Source organism: Mastigoproctus giganteus, chromosome 3 (assembly GCF_048544385.1).
Source record: "Mastigoproctus giganteus isolate SK-2022 chromosome 3, ASM4854438v1, whole genome shotgun sequence".
NCBI lineage: Eukaryota > Metazoa > Arthropoda > Arachnida > Uropygi > Thelyphonidae > Mastigoproctus > Mastigoproctus giganteus.
The window spans coordinates 218343395-218366179 of NC_143577.1; the positions used below are offsets into that span (position 1 = coordinate 218343395).

General features: G+C 36.5%; 1 protein-coding gene across 1 annotated transcript in view; it reads right to left on the reverse strand.

Moving 5' to 3' along the window:
• Positions 1-22785, reverse strand: part of LOC150088726 (GPN-loop GTPase 3) — a 135458-nt gene that overhangs the window by 60744 nt on the left and 51929 nt on the right. Inside the window, exon 5 of the mRNA XM_090369629.1 lies at positions 1614-1854. Coding sequence (XP_090225755.1) covers positions 1614-1854 — 241 coding nt within the window. The remainder of the gene's footprint in view (positions 1-1613; positions 1855-22785) is intronic.

The window sequence follows — 22785 nt, forward strand, 5'->3', positions numbered from 1 at the left end:
GTATTGATGTTTGCATTTATCTGCAGTCCAAGTTGAACAATTTCTTTTTGTAGTTCAATAAAATTAGTTCTGACATCAGTATCAATAATAAGTATAATAATAAAAATAAGTTAATTCCACATTTATTGAAACACTTTTGTATAGTATTTTCAGTAAGACTATTCCAGTTGTATGTATCTGACAATGTCTGCTAGCGAATTTTTTTAAAACTAATTCTTCAACATTTTGTGCTGTGTCCACATTTGCTACTAATGCAGTTAACATACATCAGCAGCAGAACAATTAAAATGACTGAATGATACCTTGGTTCACTGATAAACATTTCATGATTAGCAAGAAGAAATAATAAAATATTACTTAAATTCATATTTTTGGGATGACCTAGAGCATTATCTAATAACAGTAAGATCTGTCTATTTTTTTTTGTCCAAATCATAAAGCCATTCAGAAAAATAGCACTTGTCAGCCATGCTTTTTTATTGGCATACCAATTAACATTCATGAATGCCATATTCATGTTTTTAAAACACCTTGGTCTCAGTGCAGTATTAACTATCAATGGTTGTTCTTTTCGTTCCAAAGAATTTGCACACAGTAAAATTGTCACTTTTTGTTTTTCTTTTTTATAACTGAATGAATTATAACCTTTAAACACTAACGATTTACTTGGTAAAGCATGATAAAAGAGGCCAGTTTCATTTATATTAAAAATGTCCTGGGGTTCATATTGACAACTGCAAAATCCACTACTCCACATCATTTTCATTCGCAGATGCACTTTCACCAGTCTTTGAAACAATGTTATTTCTATTACAAAATTTACTAAGCCATCCACTGCTAGCAGAAAATGTCTTTTTTTAAAAAGTTTTTTCATGTACTATTTGATCACTTGCTGGAACTCCTTTAGCACAAGCACTGTCAAACCAGGTGAGTGAACTCAATTTCTTGATATTTCTTGATATGGTTGATATGTTTCTCGTTGAATATTTTTATTTGAATTCCATATCCACTTTTCTTTAATTTTATTTTGTTCTTGTAAAATTTTTTGAATTTGCATTTCACCACAATTATACTTACCTGCAAACCATCTTTACAATAAATCCTTTGCTGCATTGTCTATAACTTTCACTAGCATTTCTAAAGTCAAAATTTTCATTTTGCTTTTTTTCTGCCATCTTGTCTAAATCTGAAGATGGATAAATCAGAAAGAAATGAACAAAGTACCTATTTGGTAACAATATTTATATAGTTACTTCAGAAACTCCAGATTCATAGAAATCTGTGAAAAACACTGGCAGCCAAACAACAGGGTTAACAGTCCTGGCCAGGTAAGACAATGGTCGTCTTAGAGAATTATAAATTCCTAGAAATCTATAGAATACACTGGCTGCCAAACAACAGGATTAAGAGTCACAGTCAGGTCAGAGAGTGGTCACCTTAAAGAATTCAGTTTTAATACAAAGGACACTTATTTAAAACTGTTCTAAGAAATATTGGTCTTTTGTAAAGGAGGTGGTCACTTAGAGGTTTTACTGTATATACCTACGTTTCATTCATTTAATGCAAACATTTAAAATAACACATGCACATGCAAAATTAAATTCGTAACTTACCGTTCAAGCTGCCTTTTTGCATATTTTCCAAGAAGATCAACTTTGGAAAGAACATTAAGATGAGGAATTGATAAATTTACCATAGAAAATAATGCAGTTAATACTCCTGAAATAAATTTTGATGCATCAATCATGAACTGAGCATCTAAGAGATACACGCCACATACTCTGAAATTCCAACTCTGCAGATTGTTAACAAGCTGACTCATAATAGTGGTGTGTGTATAGAGTTCAATTTGACCTGGAAAAAAATATGCATAATCACATAAAAATGTCATTCACTAAATCTGCATTACAAAATGTTGCAATGAAAAGTTAAAATATGTTAAATTGGCACAGTGAATGTTCCAGTAGTGTACTATCAAAATGAAATATCATTCCTGAAAATAGTAAGTGCTTATATATGATACACAGATCACATATTTTGATTATAAATGGTCTTTTGGTTGTAAATATTTCTTTCTGTGCTAACAAGTTCAAGTAATACACATATAACAGCAAAAAAGTTTATTCCATTTCCTAATAGAATCTTATTAATAAAATGGTAATATAGGTCAGCATAAATGACTGTAATCTGAGTCACAGTAAAAATATTTTGTGCCCCAGACAAACCATGCCTTTGGCTCCCTTTATGCAAATCTTAAAAAGAAAAGGATAATAATATTCTCAAATATTCTATACAGGGTGTCTCAAAAATATTGGTACAAATGTTTAGGGGAGGTAGGTAACATCTAAAGGAATGTGAATCGCATAGGAACCCATAACCGGAAACATCACGGTAATTAGTGGCAAACATTTATTTGACATAATATTAACAATGGAGTACGAGATGGATGCATTTCATGATGTTACAATAGATGCTCGAAGGTTCCACCATGAGCCACAATGATGCATGCGTGACACCGATGCAGCATGGATTGGCGGACACGGTCGAACACACCTGGAGTTTCTTTGACAGTAGCAGCAGCGCAGACGAGTCTCGCCACGAGATCCATTTCCGTCTCCACAAGCGATTCATACACGATAGATTTGAGGGTCCCCCAAAGAAAGAAATCAAGGCTTGATAAATCAGGTGAGCATGGGGGCCATGCAACGGGTCCACCACGGCCAATCCACCGACACCCAAAACGCCTGTTCAAATGGTCATGAACACACCTTCCATAATGGGCAGGTGCCCCGTCATGTTGAAACCAAATGTTGCATCTCACATTTGCTGGAACATCGTCAAGTAACCCTGGTAGAACTTGTTCAAGAAAGATCCGATATTTAGCGGAGTTCATGCGGGATGGTAATAGGTATGGGCTGATAAGCAGTCACCAACCATACCTGCCCACACATTTATTGCGAATCGATGTTGTGCTGCATGGGGGCGCACACCGTGCGGGTTGTCGTGAGCCCACACATGAGCATTGTGCTGACTGAATAAGCCTCATCCGTGAACAAAACATAGGCTGGAAAATTCAAGTCTTGAACACTTTCTTGGAGAAACCACTGCGCAAAAGCCATACGTGCAGGATGATCTTGGGGGAGCAGTAACTGAACCCTTTGGAGATGAAAGGGGTGTAAGGAATCATCGTGCCAGACACTGTTCACTGCAACGAGACACTCCTAAGGCAGAGGTAATGGCACATGTGCTGGTAGTAGGATTATTCTGGACGGCATTCAACACGCTTTCTTCCATGGCGGGAGTTCGCGTTGAACGTGGTCTGCCCGCACTACTCCTGTTACCTCTAAATGACCCATAATCGCACAAATTTTGATGCACGCACGCAAACAAACGGTGATCCAGTACATGTCTGTCTGCGAAGCGTTCTCCATAAATTTGTTGAGCAGCTCGTCCATTGCCCTCTGCTAATCCATACACTAGGTGCATGTCTGTCAGCTCACAGTTCGTATATCGATGCATGCTCTTCGTGCAGCGACTACTGCTTGAATGTGTAAACTAGAAATTTTCCGTCTCGCAAACTGATGAATAGCGCCGTGTACTGACTTACGGTGACATTTCCGGTTATGGGTTCCTATGCGATTCACATTCCTTCAGATGTTACCGACCTTCTCTAAACGTTTGTACCAATATTTTTGAGACACCCTGTATAAACAAAAATACAAGCAAAACACTACTTACACCGAACAACAAATTTTGGGTCATTATCTTTTACAGGCATGAAAGTATGTTTACTTTATAAATTTTGGGGTGCTAAACACAGAAATAATGCTTAAAATGGCAGATTGGTTCTTGTTTTCGAAAAAAGTAGTTTTTTTATTTTTATACAAGGTTTTTTTTTATTTATATGGCAGTAAAATGTAGCTACAAACGTACTCATCAAATATAGGACCTTTTCACCTTTCACCTGTATTCAGCTTCGGGAGCATCCCTTTTCACCATCCAACAATAATCAGCTAACATGGCACCACTCAATTTGATTTTGTATTTTTGTTCCATCTCTGCAAAGTCTTGATGGAAGCACTCACCATGTTCGTCACTGACAGCACCACAGTTTGGGGGGAAGAAATCCAGGTGTGAATGCAAGAAATGCATCTTCAATGACATGATGCACCCTAGTTTTTTGTAAGAAGTAATGAGATCTTTCACAAGCTGCCTGTAGTTTCCGGCTTTAACATTTCCTAGAAAACCAATCGAAACATTTCGAAAGGCTTTCCACGCTGATTTCTCGCTATCACCAAGGACACATTCAAACTGTTCATTTTTGAAAAGCCGCCTTATCTGTAGACCAATGAAAACACCTGCCTTAATCTTTTCTGTACTAAGTCTTGGGAATTTCTCTTGCAAGTATATGAATGCAGGACTGTTCACTTCCAAAGCCTTCAAGAAATTTTTCATGAGCCCTAGTTTGATGTGGAGAGGTAGAAGCAAAAAACTTTCTTTGGATCTACCAGGTTCAAATGCTATTCTTCATTCCAAGGGTTACTGATTTTCATTGAAGCCAGCTCCTCTTCTCCTAGTGCATATCCTTGACATGACTATCCCACTCACAGAGAAAGTAACAATACTTAGTGTAACTCTTTTGTAGTCCTAATAAAATGGCAATTACCTTTAAATCGCCACATATCTGCCACTCATACTTCTGACAGTGTAAACCTAAGAGGATGTTCTCCATGTTTGTGTATCTTTCTTTTTTGTGGATGGCATAATGAAGGCATCATATTTCCATTGTGTAATAACACAGCTTTAAGGCTAACCTTAGAAACGTTTATAAATAGTCGGTATTCTTTGGGAACATGCTTCATGTTCATTGCTGCCATTAGACCATCAATATCCATACAAACAGTGAATTCACCTTCTGTTTGATAGAATTTATCATAGTCTTTATTTCAAGTACGAAATGTTGTCACTTTCACAGAATGTGAAAATTCTGTTGTAGTTTCAAGGCCAAAAGCTCTGCCTTATTCTTCGGCAATTCGAGAGTCCAATCATATGTTTGGACAAAATAGAGGATCCCTTGATGTAGATGACTCCTGTACTTCTTTGTACGTCAAAGAAGATCAACCTCTGATGAAGATCAACCTGTACGTCAAGTTGATCTTCATCAGAGTGTACAGCAAAACGGTCGGGCAGTTCAAGAATAGGTAGTACTTCACCGTGAGGCACTGGTATATGGTATATTTTGGTACATTACTGTCCACTTTTACTTCACTGTCATCCCTTTTCTAATAGGAGGCACCATACAGAAGTAACAGTCTGTGATGTAATTTGTTGGCTCCCTCCATATCATGGGCACTGCGAAAGGCATAAAACGTCCATTTCAATTCACCCATGCATTGAGTTTTGATGAACAGTTAGTGCAGCGTGTGTGGAGCCCGGTTCTTGTCTTAGTCAGCTACTTTACACCCAAAGTGCAAGTAGGCCTTTCTTATGGCTCCAGTTAAGGGGCACTTGCTTGAAGCTAATGTGACTTTTCCACATACATAACAGAAGTCATCTGGACTATTTGCACAATTACAGATGGGGCATATTAATCTTACACGGCACAAATACTGCGTAAAAAGTAGGAATCTCACAGAGAACAACTATTAACTGAGAACAAATCGCCCAGTATCTAGCAGTATTCGAGGATTACTGCAGAGTTAAAGACGCATTTAAGGTGACAACAACTTATCATGTGACGCAGAACAAGGTGACAGTTGGCAACCACGTGATATGAGTGTGTGGTACTGAAACTGCGGCGTTGCCATGTGTTTTGCTGAGAGCCTAGTAGATAATGTAGAGTAACTCACTAATATGAGACCCCAACTGTAATTTGAAAACAACAGCCAATCGACAATGAGCCGATTTTAATATGATTTTTGTGTTCAGCAGCACGAAATTAGTCAAGATTGGGTATTTTTGGTTTCGTAACATTTTACATGTTGACCAGGTTAGAGTACAGAGAGCACATAGGGCTTACAATACTAGTCAAAATCTTAATACCAGTATTTCGGTATTTAATTTATGAAACCGGGATACCGGTATTCCAAAAACAAACATTTTTCTCAATAAATTTTGATGACAATTAGGTGCAATAAAGTAAGGGAAAAAACAAGTACTGTAATTACTTGAATTCATGTTTTAAATAAACTTTTATTGCAATAATAAATATCCTGAAAAAAAAAAAAATCATTAAAATACAGTTATTCTAGAAACAAAAAAATACATATTGTTACTGCAAAGTTTAGTTATGTTGAAGCATCCAACCACCTGTCTGAATAAAGTGAGCTCTTAAGAAACATAAGCAATCAATAATATGATCGTTTAAAATGGATCTAATTTTGGTACATACAGTATTTAATTAGCAGCAGAAAACGCCCTTTCGGATTCTATTCTGGTACTAAGATAATCGTAGACGATCTCAGTCCATATTTTCTAGGCTTTCAACTTTTTTTAGCAAAAATAGTTAAAAGTATTTCATTAATTTCCGACTCAAGTTCATCTTTTAAAATCTCATTGGAATCAGGCAATTTCTTATTTTGGAAAGATTTTGCGGAACACTGATGTTCTGTTCCATGTTGGTCTTCCATGGTTGAAAATGAGTTCATCATTTTCTGAAGGAGAAAGACGTTTTATTAAGCAAAGTGTGATTTTCACTATAGTATCTTTACTGAGTAGAGTGGGGATAAGGAATAAAGAAGAGAGCAAAGAGTGCAGTTAAGGAATTCTTCACATACATAAATGCAAAGAAGAGAAGGACAAATCTGATTGGACCCTTATGTAATGGATGTAGGATAGTATTAAATAACACAGCTGAAGTTGCAGATGAACTCAAAAGTTACTTTGCATTGATATTTACATAAAAAAAACCTTTTGTGTCGATGAGATATATGGAAGTGAAGTTGAAAAAAATGTAATTCACGATGTTGAAATTTCAAATGATTATTTAATGAGAACTTTCGCACCTACAGGAGAGTAAGCCTCCTGTGGTTGATGGCATATACCCTATAATCTTAAAGGAGACAGCGTGAATGCATTGAACAATTAAGTTCTAGGCAGTTCTAGGAGTGTAATGGGAAATTACCAGCCAGTTAGCTTAACTTCATTAGTAGGGAAAATCATGGAGGCAATGATCAAGGGTGGAATTCAGGATCATTTAGATGGAAATGGAATTCTGTAGGATACACAGCTTGGTTTTGTAATGGGAAAATCAGTTTTAATTAATTTGGTTAGTTATTTTGACAGAGTCACTCAAGAGCTGGACTTTGGGAATAATTTCGACATTATTTATTTGGATTTCAGCAAAGCATTTGACACAGTCCCACATGAGTGTTTACCTTATAAGTTGGAGCAGGCTGGAATCATAGGGAAAATCCTTAGATGGATAGCATGATGGCTTGAGGGCACCAGGCAGAGGATTGTGATAAATGGTTATTCCTCAGATTGGGTTAATGTAAGAAGCGGGGTTCCCCAAGGATCAGTATTGAGACCACTGCTGTTTTTGATTATCTTAAATGACATCTATGAAAGGCGTGAGGTCTAAACTTGCAGATGATGTAAAGATCAGTAGAATAGTTAATGATCGCCGCCAAGCAGAGCTTCTTCAGAGTGACCTAGATAGACTTCCGGGATGGTCAGAAAAGTGGCAGCTATGCTTTAATTCAGCAAAATGCAAGGTCTTACACTTGGGGAACAGCAACCCCAAAATAACTTATACACTTGGTGGAGTCTTCAGAGTGACCTAGATAGACTTCTGGGATGGTCAGAAAAGTGGCAGCTATGCTTTAATTCAGCAAAATGCAAGGTGTTACACATGGGGAACAGCAACTCCAAAATAATTTATACACTTGGTGGAGTTGAAAGTCAATAGTGTAGGAACGGGACTTGGGAGTTACGATACAGTCAGACATGAAGTTGTCCGAGAATTGTGGACAGGTTGCAATGTTGCATGGTGTCCTATCAATGATTTATCGAACATTTGCTAGTAGAGATAATGACGTCCTAATCACATAAAGGTAATTTTATAACCTTTATGTGATTAAATTATAAACAATTGTTTTTTTTAAAATTAGTACCGAAAAATGGTATTTTTTGTATCAATACCGGAAAAAAATTACCGGGATCTCAGTATTCGAGATCCCGGTATTGTGAGCCCTAAGAGCACATAAATACAGAAATAAAAAAAAAAAAAAACTAAATTATGTTCTCTGTGCTAAGAAGATTTCAATTAATTTAAGAGCACATAAATACAGAAATAAAAAAAAAAAAACTAAATTATGTTCTCTGTGCTAAGATTTCAATTAATTTATCATAATTTAATTATCTTGCTGTTTCATATTCTATGGAAAGAACTGAAAAGGGATTAAGTTGTTGTTGGCTTGTTGATGCTCATTGATAATTCTTAATAATTTTTAATTTACTAAAGCTTCATTCTGCTGAAGCAATTTCAAAAGGAAATGTTAAGAATATTCTAGTATTTCCATTTGCTCGACATGTAGCTCCACAAAATCAACATTATCGGTATGAGATTCACATAAGATCTTACATGACATCATAATTTCATCATCATTTATATTTGGTAATGACTTCTTAGATAAAATTTTGAATTTTTATAAGTTTCATTCATTACAATAAATCTGTTTTTTAGTTTGCATTTGAAGTTGGTACATTTTGTAATTTCATTCTTTAATGACTCTTCACATGATTTATGTCTTCTATTCTTCTCTATTGAAATATTTAAATCTTGATATTCTTTTAGCTGTTTGAAAATGTTCATCAATATTTTTCACAATGCTTTCGATCTCAGATTATAAATCCAACAAAAATGTCAGAACCTTCTGAAGGTTACAATTTTTATACTGCAGCATCTTTGTTGTCTTGTTAATTTGTTGCAAATGTAAGTCCCAAACACCTGAGCAAAAAATGAATTCCAAATCAATAACCAAGATGTGACTTTCTGCAGCTGCTCATTTTTTACTAAGTCCATTCGGGACTTCCGAAAAACCTCTCTGAGTTGGTGTCTAATAGCTCCCACAGCATTAGCTCTAGAGCTCCATCTTGTTGGGCAATGTTGTTTAAATGAAATTTTCATTTTTTTAGTCATTTCATCCCACCTAAATGTTGATCCTGATAAATAAGTGGTCTCCAGTTTCTCCACGAATATTACTGATATCTATAAATGCATGTGCACTTATTTTCTTTATCAATTCCACAATTTTTTCTTTATGCGTGCAGTCCAGCTTTCCATCTAGCAACAGTCCAAAATATTTTGCTTCTTTTACTTCCTTGATTTTTATCATTCAAACTTCATTAGCTATCAAGTTGAGTATCTCATTCTGGATAGAAGGCAAAATATAAGTTTTCTGTTTATGTTTGAATTTACGATGTTTTAATATTAAGTCATATTCACTAAGAAGTTCTATTGTTGATAGGAAGACTCCATTATATCTTTTGCCAAACTTTTCAAAAAAATTTTTCAAAAACTTAAAAAAAAAAATTGCAGTTCCTCTTAAGTGCAATTTTTTTTTTTTTTTTTTTTTTTGTGGAATATAATATAGTTTTCACAGAAGCCTACAAGCGTATATGTCCCCACATTTCATTTTCCTTTTTTTCTCATTCAAAAAATGATCACCAAGAATATTTTTTTTCAATTAATGTTAGATACTTCAATTTTCCATTGAACAAAAAACTCTAAATGCTGTTATTACGCTTGTGTTCAATTATTCTCTCATGTACATTTTTCCAATCATTAACTCCTATATTGGGATTAGTGAGTGCACTGACTCTTGTTTTATTACCATAAAAAATGTAAACAAAGCAAAATATAGAATTGTGCTTTTTAGAATAAATCAACCAGTGTCAAACAATACCTTTTCACCATTTGAGAGTTTCTTGAAAAATAATTCTTTACTAAATGAATGTCCTCTTTTACTTTGCGAATGATCTGCATTGAGACCTTGACCTATTGTATCTTTAAATATATATTCTCTCCTTGATCTATTTAAATTCAACCAATTAACAGAATCACTGAAGTAGACTGATTCAATTTGGCTCTTAACAATGTCTTTCTTAATTTCAACTGATAGCAGCAAATTAATGTCAACTAATTCAGATTCATCTGGTTCTCAACAATGTCTTCCTCAATTTCGACTGGTTGTTGTTATTTGGTTTTTAGGAGCATTAGCAACTAAGGCCATATTGCTCCGGGATATGCGGTGGTCATTCCCTGACCTTTCCGCATCCTCCGTATTTGGTGGTGACGGGCTCGAACCCCGGTCTAATCAAGAAGCGTGTGCTACGCACTGCTGCTCCTTCCCACCTGGCTACGGAGGCGCCTAATTTTGACTGGTAGAGGCAAATTAATGTGTACTAATTCAGCTTGAAATTCATCAATATTATGCTGATATTCTGCCAATGGCAGTAGACTACGAGATTCTTCATTGTTGTTTATTGATTCTTCTTCTTCCATTTCATGTTGTTCTATTGAATAAAACCATGATTTCATAAATTTAGAAGACTGTTGACTCACCAATTCATGTTCATTTCTTCTTTTTCTGTTTTGAAATCCTGAGAGTTTTTTTGTGCATTTTGATATGGGGCCTATTATAAAACAAAACAATGTATTGGTTTTTTTGACACAAATGCATCACAACAAAGAAGGGTTCTAACCTCACAAAAACATCCACTGGTTGTGTTCTCACTTCTACGAATCATGCACTCCCATTGGAATTCAACTTGTGAATGATGCATAGCGCATGTGCACACATTATAATGTTTGACAGGCATCAAATGTCAACATTGTGACAAATGCAAATACAAATTCACAGAACGGCAACATGATGGCGTGATGTCCCATTCAGTTGACATGCTAGGCCTAGGGTACCTACCATATCACTACAGCAATGACTGTAATAAATATTGAGTTATAAATGATGTTTTAGAAGTGTAGATTATTTTTAAGGATTCAGGAATGACAAACAGTTGACACATTTTTAAGAAAATCTAAGCTCACTTTAAAAAAAAAAAAGGCAAAAATAAGAATTTTTAAAAAGAATTCAGACTTCCTAAGACTTTCTTAAAAACATAAAAAAATAGAAAAATCAATTGTTAACTAGAGAAATTATTATGCAGAACAAAGTCACAATACAGTTTATAGCAGTAAGAAAGAAAGAAGAAAACATTTCACAAGTATAACTTCTGAAAAAACTGTATCCTGATGAAAAGTAGGAGGACCATCATCCTCTTTTTTTTTTTGTGGCCAGCAGAATTTAAATTGCCTATTTAATGCAAGAGTCTTAATGCTCACATCAGAACAAACATTGCCCATATGTAGGTAGTGCATTACCTTTCAAACAAATGACACTAGCAATAAATAACATCTGGCATTTATTTAAAAGATGAGAAACTGTTATGACAGCCTATTTCAGAACTTACTGGACTCTTATCACCAGTCTTATTGGATAGGAGGTGACCTCATGTGGAAACTTCAACAGTCAATAAAATGCAGTCAATCAACATGAGTTGCCATACAGTATGTGAAATTAGAACTTTGAAATTAATTCCATTCTGACTAACTGGTATAAAATTCAGCTTGATGTTTAGAAAGATATTCCATTCTCCCCAGGAACAATTAAACTGAAACAACTGCAAACACAATTAAAAACCACAAGGAATGTAAGGGGCTCTGCTAAAAGAATACAAAATTCACAAACTTGGAGAGAGCCCAAAACGCCACGCATTTTAAAATATTTATTTCATTACCACACAGAATCACAAGACTCGAGAATAGGCACTCACAGCAAATTTTATTAGTGAATATGTACATGATTATTTGAAGGTGAACTTATGTGTGATTGCACACTATGACCTTTTTTTTTGGGGGGGGGGGTGAGAGAAGAAAATGTCACTGGAAAACATTTTTCTAGTTATACTGAAAATTTTAATTTACAAGAGAAAATGCAATTTAAATTATTATTTTATTTTTTTTGGCAGGCTGCCAATCCTTATTTCAACAATAACTACATTTGTGGTACTTAACACTTAAAGTTTCCAAACTAAATAAGGTGGTCCAAGAATTATTAACTTCACACCTCTAGGTTTTTGTAAAAAAATATATCATTTATACTAAGAAAACTGAAAGAAGGGAAGGAAAGAGAAAGAAAAGAGATGGAGAAAAGCTATAACTCAAGACATGCTTAACCACATTTAGATGGAAATCAAATATTGCACAAATATTTGCAGTATAAATGGTGTCAACACTGTTGAATATTATTCAGCAGATCTCATCATCTATTTCATAAGATATTAAATTTTAAAGTGGTGACATACTTTTTAAATGAATTCTGTGTTTTTAAAAAAAGCTCAGCTCCTTTATTTCAAAGGTGTGCAAGCAAAGAGAACAAAATATACAGGAAATACAAAATAATATGGTGCACTGAGATTGAAAGAAATGTTACAGCCCTCAGTTTTTCAGAGATCGTGCCTTGTAGTTCCTAATGAGACAAGGCTCAGGCAGATGAAATCCTCCTGTATTCCATTATACACTTTTAATTGTTTCATCATTTATCTACTGGTATTTTAGTTCACAAATCCAGAATCTTGAAAGCATATGCTGCTAAGGAGACAAAGTGAACTCAGCAAGCTTAGTATTATTCATCCATTTATTAAAATGCTCCTGGCTGATGAGCCTGAATCCAGTGTACATGATATGAACAAAAATTTGAGAGAGACATACAGTATATAGTAACAGGATTTTGACTCAGTCCCATTATTATTGAGATCTGATGAGTGCTGACAGCCAACTATTTAGTACATTTGGTTCCAGTTTTTGCCTGGTTCAATTTTGTGATCAACACCACACCATCACTTCTCCTATTCTTGATATAGTGATGGATAATAAATGCAAGCAAAATGGGATGTTGACACTGTAGAAATCAGTGGCAATATTTGGCTGCTGCAGCTGTAGTATTTGCTTGGAATGCACACCATACACACACTGCATCATTTTTTGTTGATAGAACATACTTTACTTTTCTGGAATGATTCAATGCATATTAACAGGTTTGATGAAAACTAATGACAAAGGTTGGATTGGGGAAGGGGATAAACAATAGTTACCAAAGTATGCTGCCCCAACAAGACTTAGATAAATTATTTAGTTGCTCTGAACATTACAATTACACTATAACATTGGGAATCAAACCTTTACATTTGGTTAATAATAATTGCAGATTACCTTATTACCTGAGAAGCAACAAATTCAAGATAACTGATGATGAAAAACTCGAAAGAAGGTCTTTCAGTAGTGCAGACAGGCTGTCCAAACAGAACATGGTGTTTTATACATGATGTTTGTTTGTTATTTGGTTTTTAGGAGCATTAGCAACTAAGGCCATATTGCTCTGGGGATATGCGGTGGTCATTCCCTGACCTTTCTGCATCCTCTGTATTTGGTGGTCACAGGCTTGAACCCCGGTCTAATCAAGAAGCGTGTGCTACGCACTGCTGCTCCTACCCACCTGGCTACGGAGGCGCCCTATCCATGATGTATAAGAATTTTGCTGGTGGGGACAAAGTGATTAGTCCATTTCATAATGCCTCAGTTAGGGCCACATCAGTACTGTATACGGTTCTGAGCTCCTATTTCAGGAAATTATAAAAACCTCAACAGGTGCAGCAAAGAGAAACAAGATTAGTTATTGGTATAAAAGGGATTTCAATTTTGTGGTTTGCAATGCCAAACATCTGCATGAGGACTTAATCAGGGTATTTAAGATTTTGAAAGGCTTCAGTAAATTAAATAACAGAATTATCTTTTTTCCTTTCACAGTTGGTACAAAGTACAAGACATACTTAAATTAAGGCTTAAGCTTTAGACTGAATATAAGAAAATCTACTTTTAGCCAAAGGTGGAAACAAATTACCATCAAATCTTACCAAACTAAAACCTTACATAAATTTAAGGAAGGATTGGACAGATACCTGGTGGCTTTCTTAATTAATTAATTTTTTTTTAGGCTGATGCTAAATAAGCCTGCCTGGCTTCTAACAGTTTGCCTTTATTGATACTAATATCACCAAGTAATATCATAAGACTGATTCATTTTGATAAATATGTAGTATGAAGTACAACATTTTTAGCTAAATTCCTTTTTGGAATGCCCAAAAAGGAATTAAGCTAAAAGTTTTTTTATTTTAGAAACTACCAAAAATCTAGAACATTATCTTTGTGAAAAATGTACCTTTAATAACAGTCCTGTAAATCCAAAACTACTGTAGATGTTTTGTATTTTAGTGGAGAACCACCATATGAAATAATGACCTCCATTTTTGAATCACTCTGAAGAAACAATATTCTAATATTATTTCCTTTAACAAGATGTGCATCCCATCTCTCCAACACTACACAGAGGAGATATGCACAAGAAGCTGAAGTAAGATATAAGAAGCAAGATTTCCCCAAATCAACTACTGGACCTTTTCAATTATTATTAAACTGTATGAAAACAATGGTATAGATATAATAATAGATTATAACTACTAATCTCATAAAAAGAATCACACCACAACTGCTAGTAAGAACATGGAATGATATAAAGTATTATTTGTTAAAAGGAAAATGAAGTACTATCTCAACATCCTGCTAAATACCAACAATTTGTACATTTCTCAGTCCTGCTATTATGAAACTGTACTATTCTTCTGTGTACTATTCAGGTTCTTCATTTGTAAAGATTATGAAGAATTAGATTCTAAAATATAATACAGCCACACTTCATATCTAAAAAAGCCAGAAGCCAGAACCTACAGCATTAAACATCAGATAAGAGAAAAATTGTCATTAACAGATGCTCCTTTCAGTTATAACCACAGGTGAATTTATCAATCTGCACACCCTAGACAAAATATCAATGCACGATTGACCCCTACTAGAATGATACTAGAAACAGAAATACAAATCTGAGGCAATTTCAAGATATTTATTTCACTTTAAACTCTAGACAGTTTATTTATTTATTTATTTATTTTTAAATGAAAACCCCAAACATGAAAGGTAGTAGAACCTATAGTATTTAGTAATGTGTATGGGTTGTAGCTTAAGAAGACAGAAGATACTTGTTGACATTACACTTGAATTAATGGGAAACATATGAAGAAAAGTTGTCCATGGAAGTATCTACAAAAGAGGCATGCAGCAGAAACAATGTCTATGAGACAGAGCATAGAGACTTTGTAAATGATGAGTCATTAATTAACCTGACTGCTGTCTTTTGAATGGAGTCAAGAAGCTTGAGAGAAATTTTTGGGGACACCACCCCAGATGATGGAACAATATTCCATGGCAGAGTGAATCTGGACAAAGGTAAGTAGTTGTTTAAAAGAAAAGTAATGCTGAGAGCAAAAATGAAAACCCGGTTTTTTTAGATACAGAGGAAGCAATATTTGTGGTGTACATATGCCAAGAAAGAGAGATATTAGAAGTTAGGTAGTTCCTTGTAAAGATAATTGAGCCCATCTATAAATCTGAATATCACTGAATATGAGCAAAGAATAGTAGACTATTTTTGGGCAAAATAAGACAGGACTGAATTTTAGAGAGATTAAAGTTAACTACATTTTCTCTGCCCTACTGAAGAATTATCTGGAGATCAGCATTCAAGGCCTTGGAGGAGGATAATCAAGAAGTTTAAGATGTTTGTGCAGGACAAGATTTCTCAAACTGGAATGTAGTGTACTATCAGCAAAACTATGGACAGGATTTCCAGTGAGCAGAAGAGAGTCATTAATATAAAAAAGTGGGAGAAAGAACTGAACCTTGGAGAACACCAGCATTATTGGAGATATTAAAAGAAAGAAAACTAGCTACCATCACTTGCAGTGAGTGGTCACAGAGAAAACTGAATGCCAAATTATAAAAAAACAGTCGGCAATACAGAAGATGGGAGCTTCTTTAGATCATTATGCCAAACGTGATCAAAAGCCTTAAAAATGTCAAGAGAAATTACTTGAGATTCACCAAACTTTTCCATCGAATCTGTCTGATGATGAGAACATACGCCAGATAGTTTAAGATTTAATGGTTGATGATTTCTCCATTACTTTGGAAAGAGTAGAAGTACGTGCAATAGGGTGATAATTGGACGGGAGAGATTTGTCACCCTCTTTAGGCACTACCAGGAGATGAGCAAATTTCCAAGAAGCAGGAAAAAGACAAGTGAAATAAGAAAGAAAGAAAGGTAGAGATTTGCCACCATTTTTGGTACTAACAGGATATGAGCAACTTTCCAACCAGAAGGGAAAATAGTGAAATAAAGTGTAGAAAAGGCAACACAAAATGAGCAAGCTCAGGAACACAGGTTTTGAGGAAAAGTGGAGAAATGCCATCAGGACCTGAAACTTTGTAGGCACCAAAACTGTTCAGAACTTTTCTAACAAAAATCTGTCAAAATGGCAAGAGATGACTTACCAAGATCATCAATACAAGGGTTAGAAGAAAACCAGGGTGCTAGGTTGGCTTTATCTATAACTGATGATACAATAGACCAATAGCTCTGACAAGAAATTCTCCATTAACATTTGGACAAGAAGCAGTTTCTTACTTGTAACTTGTTCAAAATCAAGTATCCATTGATTAATAACTGTTTTACAATGGTTGTAAGCTTTAGTGTAAGCAGAAAACGAAGTTGGAAATGTGGATACAAGCCAATTGCAATATGCAACATTCTTATCTTGAAATCAGCTTTAGCACATTTATTAAAAAAACAAGGTTTAGATAAAGGTTGAGATTTTAGGGAGGAATGAAGAATAGAGGATTTCATCCCTAAAGAATAATTTTATTGATACAATCTAAGTAAACAGGATCAGAAATTTAAAACAGTAATTCAACCCAAGAAAATAGAAAAACAAATTGTGCAGATCATGCCATTTTTCATTCTTGTAAATCCAAATGATATGAGGCTGAGAATGATAATGAGAGAGAGGTTCCACTGAAGAAGAGATCAACAATAAGTTATGATCTGAGATGCCTAGAGGACCATTAACATTGTCTGTATACTTTGAAGGGTTGTTGGTGAGGAAAAGGTCAAGCGTGTTGGGTGTGTGTGTGGTTAAAATTGTCTGGTATTTCAGTGGGTAAATAAGCAAGTTCTGTAAGGTCATTAACAATTGCAAAAACCTCAATATCTCAACCAGTTGAGTCTGTTTAACTAAAAAAACTGAAGTCAAGTGGAGGTGTGACTATTAAAATCACTAAATAAAATTAATTCATTAGGAAATTCAGAATGGAGAAAGTAGAGCTTCAAGGAAATGAAGTTAAAAAGTGAGTGATTAACAGAGTTCAGAGAACAATAGAGGCAACAGATGAATTTGACAGAATGATTCAGAGAGAATCAGTCAGATCAACAAGAAATTCCAGATGAAGTCTCTGACAAGGAATATGAGAACAAATATGTGCACAAATACTGCCTTTGAAGCAAATAATCAGAGGAACTGGGATAAGTACTGGTTGAAGCAACAAATAATTGGAATCAGAAAAAGTAAGTGGGGCTTGGCAGACTGCAGGTTAAAATGGACATCATTCAGATTGAACTAACACCATGTATACATGTGAAATGAACAAGGAAGTTTTCAGGAGATTTAGATCTTTTTGCAGATGTTCATTCTATTAGTTTGGCTATTCATAATGTATTCAATAGAAAGAGTAAAAGTAAGTGGGGACAACACATATAACTTAATGGAATTTTTGGATATGGTGTATACACAGCAACAATATACTCAGCTCCTTAACATAACATGGCCTTGACAATCCCCTTCCCTCAAGCATACACACCACTCGGACTCCACCAGTCACTAGTTGACAGAGTAGAAGCAGTGATTTTATACACTAGCTGATGTGGATGCCTCCAAGAGAGTTATCAAGAGATTCAGTCTGGTAGACTATTTAGCCATCAAGAGTATGTAAAAAATGTTTTAAAGCAGTATACTCAAAATGTAAAGAATACTGGATCTTGCCATGCTGCCAATCATAACCTCAAAAAAACATCCCCCATACTGCATGACGGAAGACATGGGGATGCCGGAGCCTTTCTCTGGAAAATAGACCGCAGCTTTTCTTTGAGTCCTTGTTGTTTACTGCAGCAGATCATATTAGCAAGATGTTCTAGGGGCAGAAACGTTTCAAATGAGCGGATAACCAATGACAGGGAAGCAAACTTAAATAACTTCAGGGGAGGTGTGTCAGGGTAGTTAACTATACAAAAACACCAAGTCTTAATTTTTTATACAGTAATATCAGAAGTGTAATCAGTAAAATGAGTGAATTCAAACTGCTGTTCAGGACAAGTAATGCTGACATAATAGAGATTGCAGAGATGTGGTGCCACCCGGAGATAGGGGATGATCTTACAGCATGTATAATGTATTTAGGCAGGATAGGGCAGATAGGAGTGGATGGGTCATGCTTCTTGTCAAAAGCAGCCTTAGTGCAATGAAAGCTTTCCCAGATTCAGACATATCGCATGCTAATATAGAATCTGTATGGCGTGAGATAGTGGGAAGCAAAGGTATAATGAGAGTGGGAGTAATCTACAGGCCAGGTGATTGTGAAGATTATGATGAGAGCCTCTACATGCAAATAGAATGGACAGGTAAGTGTGAATGTCTTATTACAGGCGATTTTAATTTGCCTCTAATTGATTGGAGTAAATGGGAAGGAGATTCCACATTGGGACAAAATTTTTAAATCAAGTAGATGATTTTTATTTATACCAACATGTCAGGGAAAGTACTAGGTAAAAGAATATTCTATACTTCATCACCCACGAACCAGATGAAATAATAGGGTTGACAGTACAGGAACCAGTAGCAGGAAGTGATCACAGAGTGCTGTGGTGGACGAAGAAGAAGAAGAAGAAGAAGAGAGAGAGAGGTAGCAGTAGTTAAAGGCAAAGGAATGGGTTATAATTTCAGAAAAGGAAATTATGATGCCTTAAAGTGTTACATGGCCTATATTAACTGGGTAGTATTGCACAGTGAGTGAATAAAATGAATTATGGTATACCTGTAAAACAATCACAGAAGCCTTGAATGTGTGTATACCATTAAAAAAATACTCCACGAGTAGGATTCCAAGTTGGATGAATAATGAAGTTGCCAGATTACTTCAGCAGAAAAAGACAGCATGGAAAAGTTAGAGCAATAAAAACTACTGAAGCCTATAACAGCTACAAATTGATTTGTAACAGTGCCACAGAAAAGGTTAAGTCTGGCAAAGTATGAGAAATTGCTGTCAAAGACATCAAAGAGTGAGGATAAGGAATTCTTCTCATATATAGATGCAAAGAAGAGAAGGACAAACCATGCTGCAACAGGATCTGGAAAGGTTGAGCAGATGGGCTGAGAGGTGGCAAATGAAGTTTAACATTGACAAATGTAAAGTACTACACATGGGAAACAGCAACCCCAGAGCAACGTATCAACTCTGTGGTACAACACTGACAGTGGTAGAGAATGAAAGGGACTTGGGGGTGGTTGTGCAGGCAGATATGAAGTTCTCTGAGCAGTGCAGACGGGCTGCAAGAGTAGCTCATGGAGTATTGTCAATGATATACAGGAATTTTTCCAGCAGGGATAAGGAGGTGATTATTCCATTGTATAAGGCGATGGTCAGGCCACACCTAGAGTACTGTATACAGGTCTGGAGGCCTCATTTCAAGAAGGATGTAGAGCTGCTGGAACGAGTACAGAGAAGGGCAACAAGATTAGTGAATGGAACAAAGGGGTGCTCTTACGAAGAACGGCTTAAGTTTTGCAAATTACAGTGTCTGGAGACTAGGCACCAGCGAGGTGATCTGATAGAGGTGTATAAAGCCTTGAATGGTTTAAGCATGCTCAATGCTGATGGGATTCTTCCTCTAGCTCAGAATAATCACCTGAGAGGGCATAAATTCAAATTGAGGAAAGACAGATGTAGGATAGACGTGCGGAAATTTGCCTTTAGCCAGCGGGTGGTTGGTTGGTGGAACAGACTTCCATCCCTTGTGGTGGAGGTTGATAGCCTAAATAAGTTTAAGGCTCAGCTGGACAGGTATTTTGAACGAACGGAGGGGTGAAGTGGAAGTGGTTTTTTTTTTTTTTTTTTGGCTGATGCTGCATAAGCTTGCTTTCTTGCATCAAATGCCTCTACTAATGCTAATGCTAATATTGGACCCTTATTTAATGGCGGTGGGATAGTATCAAATACCAAAGCTGATATTGCAGATGAACTCAACAGTTCATCGTGAAGGTGCTTGCACCTTCAATGGTGGGACTGTTAGTAATTCTGGGTATAACCTTCATGCACAGGTACATGGTGGGTGACCACCCAGGTGTGAACCAACGTAAGCAGGGGTTCAGGTGTGGCGGCCACACCACATGGAGGAATGCCGCCCCTCTGTCACCAGGCAGTACTAGGTGGTAGATGACTCTCGTTAACTGGTGCAACCCATGTTTAGTCTCTAGAGCTAAGTTCCGGTCAACCCTTCCCTATCTCTTCCATCATGCATTATGATTGATAACTTTTGAGGTTTGATGAACATTGTGGCGAGATCCAATATTCCTTACATTTCGAGGGTACAACTCTAAAACGGTGTTCGCAGGCCGGCCACTAGTTAGTACACTGGACCAAACCTATTGGTAACTCTCTAGGAGACTTCCGGATCAGCTAGTGTATAATCTTGCTACCTCTACTCTGCCAGATAGTGACTGGAGGGAGTCTGAGTAGCATGTATGGTGGGCATCTACGTAGCCAGGTGGGAAGGAGCACCGGTGCATAGGACACGCTTCTTGATTAGACCGGGGTTCAAGCCCATCGCCACCAAATACGGAGGATGTGGAAAAGTCAGGGAATGACCACCGCATATTCCCGGAGCAATATGGCCTTAGTTGCTAATGCTCCTAAAAACCAAATAACAAACAACAGTTGTATGCAGGAAGCACTGTCGAGGCCACGTTATGTCAAGGATCTGGGTATATTCTAACCGCGTGTACGTCATATCCAAAAATCTCATTACTTCATACAGCATGTCCCACCCACTTTTTCTTACTATTGAATACACCATGAATTGTCAAACTAATAGAGCAAGCTTACCTGCGAAAAGATCTAAACCTCCCAAGCACTTCCTAATTCATTTCACAAATATACATGGTCTCAATTCTAATCTCAACGATGTCCATTTCCACTTGCAGTCTGCCAAACTCCACATACTTTTTCTGACAGAATCTCGGTTATCGGTTGATTCAACTATTGCTCATCGCAGATGCCCAAATTATTCGCTATATGATTCCTTTCACCTCAAAGGTGGTATTTGTGCATATGTCCGATCTGATATTCCCTGTCAGAGACTTGGCAATTTGGAATCTCCTCTCTTTGATCTTCTCTGGCTCAAAATCTCTCTACCTCATTGTGTCAAATTCATCTGTTGTCTCTACCGTTCTCTCAACTCCACTAATCACTTGGAGCTCTTTGACTTCCTCTCTTTGCAAATTGACTTTCTCCAGTCCAACTTTCCTAACAGTGAGGTAATTTTCCTTGGTGATTTTAATGTTCACAACTCCAGCTGGCTTCCGTTTTCTAGTCACACCAAACCAGCTGGTCGAGATGCTGAGGCTTTTGCAATTACTAATGACCTTGCACAGATTGTTCATTTACCTACAAGAATACCAGACAATCCTAATCATACAGCCAACATGCTTGATCTTTTTCTCACAAACAACCCTTCTAAGTACAAGGTCGAAGTGAGAGGTCCTTTAGGCACTTCAGATCACAACTTCGTGATTGTCTCTTCTCCAATGGAAACTTTATCTCATGGCTATTCCCAACCCCGTGTTGTTTGGCATTACAAGAATGCAATATGGGATGACCTGCAAGATTTCTTTTCTTCTTTTCCTTGGTCGGATTACTGTTTCAAAACTTCTGATGTCAATGTTTGCTCAGATCGTGTCAGTGAAATTATTCTTGCAGGAATGGAATCCTTTATCCCACACTCCACTTTAAAATCTCGTCTTTTATCTAAACCTTGGTTTTCCAATAAATGTGCTAAGGCTGTTCAAGAGAGGAATGTTACATATCGTAATTGGCTTGTTTCTAATTTGTCAGTTTCATTTTCTGACTAGACTAAAGCTCGCAACAATTGTAAAGCAGTTATTAATCAGTCCAAACTAGAGTTTGAACAGGCTAAGAGTAGAAAACTTGCTTCTTGCCCTAATGGTAGCCGAGCATTCTGGTCTCTTGCCAAAACTATTGGCCGCAACTTTTGCCCATCTCTGCTCCCACCTCTGTCCAAACAGGTTGGTTTTTTTTTTTTTTTTTTTTTAGGAGCATTAGCAACTAAGGTCATATTCCTCTGGGATATGCGGTGGTCATTCCCTGACCTTTCCGCATCCTCCGTATTTGGTGGTGATGGGCTCAAACCCCGGTCTAATCAAGAAGCGTGTGCTACGCACTGCTGCTCCTTCCCACCTGGCTACGGAGGTTCCCTGTCCAAACTAGCTGGTTCTGTTGTCACTTCAGCCAAGGATAAAGCAGACCTGCTAGCATCCCATTTTTCTTCCAACTCATGTATTAATGATCTTGGTAAAACACCTCCCACCATTCCCAACACGCTCCATTCAATGCCTCCGGCGATCTTCCGTTCAAAGGATCTCAGAAGGATTTTGACGAATCTTGATGCTAAGAAAGCTCCAGATCCCGATGGTATTTCTCCACTTGTT